The following is a 4,546-nucleotide window of genomic DNA, read 5'->3' on the forward strand; positions in this document are numbered from 1 at the left end:
AAACCCCACCCCCACGTATGTACCCTCATGGGCTCACTTCATATACCCCACCCCATATACCCACCCCAAATCCGCCTCCATGGGTCACCCCCACATACCCACCCCCAAACCCACCCCCATGAGCTCACCCCATATTCCCACCCCCAAAACCCCACCCTGATGTGCTCACTTCAGTCCACCCACCCCACAGTGCTCACCCCGATGGGCTGAACCCCAATACACCCCCCTCAAAGTGCTCACCCCAATACACCCACCCCAAAGTGTTCATCCTGACATACCCACCCCGATGCACTTCCCCTAACAGACTCACCCCAAAATGCTCCCCCTTCTTATACCCACCCCAAGAGACCCACCCCAAGTGCTCACCCCTATACCCACCTTGACACAGTCACCCCGATACACCCACCCCATTATACCCACCCCAATATACCCACCCTGATGTGCTCACCCCATGAGCTCACCCCGGTCTATGCATCCTGATGGGCTCACCCTGATCACCTGCACCCCAATACACCCACCCCACTACACCTACCCCAGTGGCCTCACCCCAATATACTCACCCCAAAATGCTCACCCTCATACCCGCCTTGATACAGTCACCATGATATACCCACCTCATTACACCCACCCTGATGTGCTCACCCAAATAGCTGCACCCCAATATCCTCACCCCAGTTTACCCACCCCAATAGGTTCACCCCAATATATGCACCCCAATATGCTCACAGCCGTGTAGGTACCCCAGTATGCTCACCCTATAAACCCACCCTGATGAGCTTACCCCAACATACCCACCTTACGTACCCTAATGTGCTCACCCCCCTATGCACCCCAATTCTCCCACCCCAATGCTCCCACCCCAATATACCCACCTTAGGTACCCCAATATACTCACCCTGTATCCACCCCAATGTGCCCACCCCAATATACTCACCCCACGTACCCCAACATATCATCCCCCAAATATACCCCACTATACCCACCCCAGGACACCCACCCCTCTGTGCACCCCAATACACCCTCCCCAATGTACCCACCCCCTGTACCCCAGTGTTCTCACCCCCATACACACCCCAATACCCCCACCCCATGTGCCCCCATACTCTCACCCCCACGTACCCCCACCCCCCACCCCAAACACGCCCCGAGGCACCCCCATAACGGTGTCCCTGCCCCCACAGCTGCGCCCCCGGGTACCAGGGTGACCCCACGGTGCGCGGGCAGGGCTGTGTCCCCGCGGGCCCCCCGCCCGCCCTGGCCGTGCGGGTGCACCCCCCACGCACGGCGGTGCCGCGGGGCAGCGCCGTCACCCTGCGGTGCCAGGCCACGGGAGAACCCCCCCTCTACTACCACTGGGTACGGGAGGACGGCAGAGCCCTCCCCGAGGGCGCCCAGAGCCGCCGACAAGGTACGAGGGACGGGGACATCGGGGTGTCCCCCAAGGGGGGCGGGGGGGGTGTCAGCGCCAGCAAGGTATGGGGTAGCTCTGAGTGGCTCAGGGTGACATCAAGGGGTCCCCGAGGGGGGTGTGGGGTGCGCGGGGGTGTCACCTGCGTGTCCCCCAGGCGAGGAGCTGCACTTCCCCAGCATCCAGCCCTCGGAGGCCGGAGTGTACGTGTGCTCCTGCCGCAACCTCCGGCACAGCAACGCCAGCCGCGCCGAGGTCATCGTCACCGGTAGGGCGCTGGCACACGGCGGGGGGGAGGGCGTGGAGGGGGGGGCAGGGTGGGCTCAGCTGTCCCTGTGTGTGGGTGCAGAGACCCCCGACAAGCCCATCACGGTCACCGTGGAGGAGAAGCGGGTGCAGCGGGTACAGCCGGGCGCCGACGTCACCTTCGTCTGCACCGCCAAGAGCAAGGTGAGGGCAGGGAGCACAGGGATGTGCAGGGCGCGGGGACACCCTTGGGTGACCGTGGGGGCGTGCAGGGCACGAGAACCTCTCTGGATGCCCATGGGGACATCTCTGGGTGCCCACGAGGTCGTCCAGGTTAAGGTGACACCCCTGGGGGCCCATGGGGGGCACAGGGACACCTACCGTTACCTGTGGGGACATCCAGGGCATAGGGATACCTCCAGATGTGCATGGGGTTGTGCAGGGCGTGGGGACACCCTTGAGTGCCCACGGGGACACTCGGGACACAGGGACACCCCTGGGTGCCCCTACAGACCCCCCAAACACCCTTTGACTCCCATTTAGCTCTGTGGGCCACCCCTGGGTACCCCCCTCTCCCCGGTGTGTGCCCAGCTGGGCGTGTGCCCCCCTGGCACGCCCGTTCCCAAGGCCTCAGGCCTGCCCACGTGTCTCCCCGCCAGTCCCCTGCCTACACCCTGGTGTGGACGCGGCAGAACCACGGGACGCTGCCCGCGGGCGCCGTGGACTTCAACGGGATCCTGACGCTGCGCGGGGTGCGGCCCCAGGACGCCGGGGTCTACGTGTGCACCGGCTCCAACATGCTGGACATGGACCAGGGCACCGCCACACTCTACGTCCAGGGTCAGCCCCACATGCAGCCGTGGGCACGGGGGGCCCTGAGACCATGGGGATGGGGACATGTGGGTCCTGGCACCAGGTGGATGGACACCTGTGTGTCCTGATAACCACAGGGATGGGCACCAGGGGGTCCTGATACCATGGGGATGGGGACCCATGAGCTCTGGTGATGGGGGGTGGGCACCTGTGGGTCCTAATGCCATGGGAATGAGCACCTGTGGGTCCTGAGACCACAGGGGTGGGTACCTGTGGGTCCTGCAACAGGGTGCCCACAGGGATGGGCACCAGGGCGTTCTGATACCGTCGGGATGGGGACCTGTGAGTCCTGAGACCACGGGGATGGAGAGCTCTGGTGATGAGGGGTGGGCACCTGTGGGCCCTGGCACCCTGGGCAGGTTCAGTGCCCAGACCCTGGGGGGGTGGCAGGTTCAGTGCCCACACCCCGGGGCGATGGGCACACTCCCCTGACACCCCCACCCTCCTGCAGCCGCCTCGAAGACCCAGATGTTTTACGGCCCCGTGGAGTTCATGGAGGGGCACAGACCGGGTAAGTCACCTTGGGGGTCTCCCGGGGGGGGGGTCCACATGCTGCCCCACCCGCTGCATGCCGGGGCTCCACCGCTCACCCCGCTGCCAGCCGTGCCACGCCATCCCCGCTTCCCACCGCCCCACCAGCACCGGGGGGGGGGGGCCTGGCGAGCCCTGAGCCCCCCCTTCCCCCTCCCCCGGTGTCACCGCAGCCGGCACCGCCGCCGCCCCCACCGCCAGCGTGGAGCCGGCGCAGCTGAGCGTGGCACCGGGGCAGCCGGCAGAGTTCCGCTGCGTGGGCACCGGCAACCCCGCGCCCACCCTCGAGTGGCTCGGTAGGTGCCCGCAGGGGATGGGGGGGGGGACACTGTCACTGGGTGTGGGGACAAAGCTGGCGGGGGGATGACACCGGCTGTGCCCCCATAGGAGCGCTGCCGCCGCAGGCCGTGGTGCAGGGCGGGACGCTGCGGTTCGGCGCTGTGGAACCCGCCGACGAGGGGCACTATGAGTGCCGGGCACGCAGCAGCGCCGGGCAGCACACGGCGCGGGGGTACCTGCACGTGCAAGGTGAGCCGTGTCACCGTTGTCCCCATCGCCCCTGCTGTCCCCGTCATCACCATCGTCCGTCCCAGCGTCCCCAACATCTCCATCATCCCTGTCACCTCATCTTCTCCATCCCCAGCGTCTCCCTCATCCCCGTCCCCAGCATCTCCATCATCCGTGTCACCCCATCATCTTTGTCACCTCTATTGTCCCCATCGTCCTTGTCACCTCTCTTGCTCCCATCATCCCTGTCGCTTCCCATTGTCGCCACTGTCCATCTCCCTTGTCCCCATGGTCTGCATCATCCCTGTCATCCCCCTCATCCCCATCACCCTCATCATCCCTGTCGCCATTATCCCATGTCACCTCCCATTTTCCATCCCCCTCATTCCCATCATCCCTGTGACAATCATCTCTGTCACTCCCCATTATCCCCATCATCCCCTCTATCCCCCATCATCCTCCTCATCCCCATCATCTCATTGTCTCATAATTCCCACTGGCCTCATCATCCTCATCATCTCCATCATCCCCCTGACCCCATCATCCTCATCATCTTCATCATCCTCATCATCTCTGTCACCTCCATTGCCCTTATTGTCCCACCACCCCCATCATTCTTCATTGTCTACATCACTCGCCACCCCCACTGTCCCCACTGCTCCCGTTGTCCCCATCATCTCCATCATCCTATTGTCTCCATCATCCTCATCATCTCCATCATCTCTGTCACTGCCATTGTCCCCCATCGCTCCCATCACCCTCTTCATCCCACTTACCCCTTCATCCTCTTCATCAGCAGCACTCATGTCACCCCCATTGTCCCATTGTCCCCAGTGCCCCCATTGTCCCAAACACCTCCACTATCCTATTGGCCCCGTCATGCTCATTGTCCCATTGTCCAGGGACACCCCCATTATCCCCATGATCCTCATCATCTGCATCATTCATGTCACCCCATTATGCCTGTTATCCTCATTGCCC

General features: G+C 63.6%; 1 protein-coding gene across 1 annotated transcript in view; it reads left to right on the plus strand.

The window, feature by feature from the left end:
* Window positions 1–4,546, plus strand: part of HSPG2 (heparan sulfate proteoglycan 2) — a gene marked incomplete at its 5' end in the record, with an annotated part of 28,585 nt that overhangs the window by 6,128 nt on the left and 17,911 nt on the right. Inside the window, 7 exons of the mRNA XM_027908786.1 lie at window positions 1,201–1,408; window positions 1,566–1,676; window positions 1,758–1,858; window positions 2,314–2,494; window positions 2,979–3,038; window positions 3,232–3,354; window positions 3,446–3,586. Coding sequence (XP_027764587.1) covers window positions 1,201–1,408; window positions 1,566–1,676; window positions 1,758–1,858; window positions 2,314–2,494; window positions 2,979–3,038; window positions 3,232–3,354; window positions 3,446–3,586 — 925 coding nt within the window. The remainder of the gene's footprint in view (window positions 1–1,200; window positions 1,409–1,565; window positions 1,677–1,757; window positions 1,859–2,313; window positions 2,495–2,978; window positions 3,039–3,231; window positions 3,355–3,445; window positions 3,587–4,546) is intronic.

Source organism: Empidonax traillii, unplaced genomic scaffold (genome assembly GCF_003031625.1).
Source record: "Empidonax traillii isolate 1590-97213 ecotype Southwest subspecies unplaced genomic scaffold, ASM303162v1 scaffold1842:size151822, whole genome shotgun sequence".
Taxonomy (NCBI): Eukaryota; Metazoa; Chordata; class Aves; order Passeriformes; family Tyrannidae; genus Empidonax; species Empidonax traillii.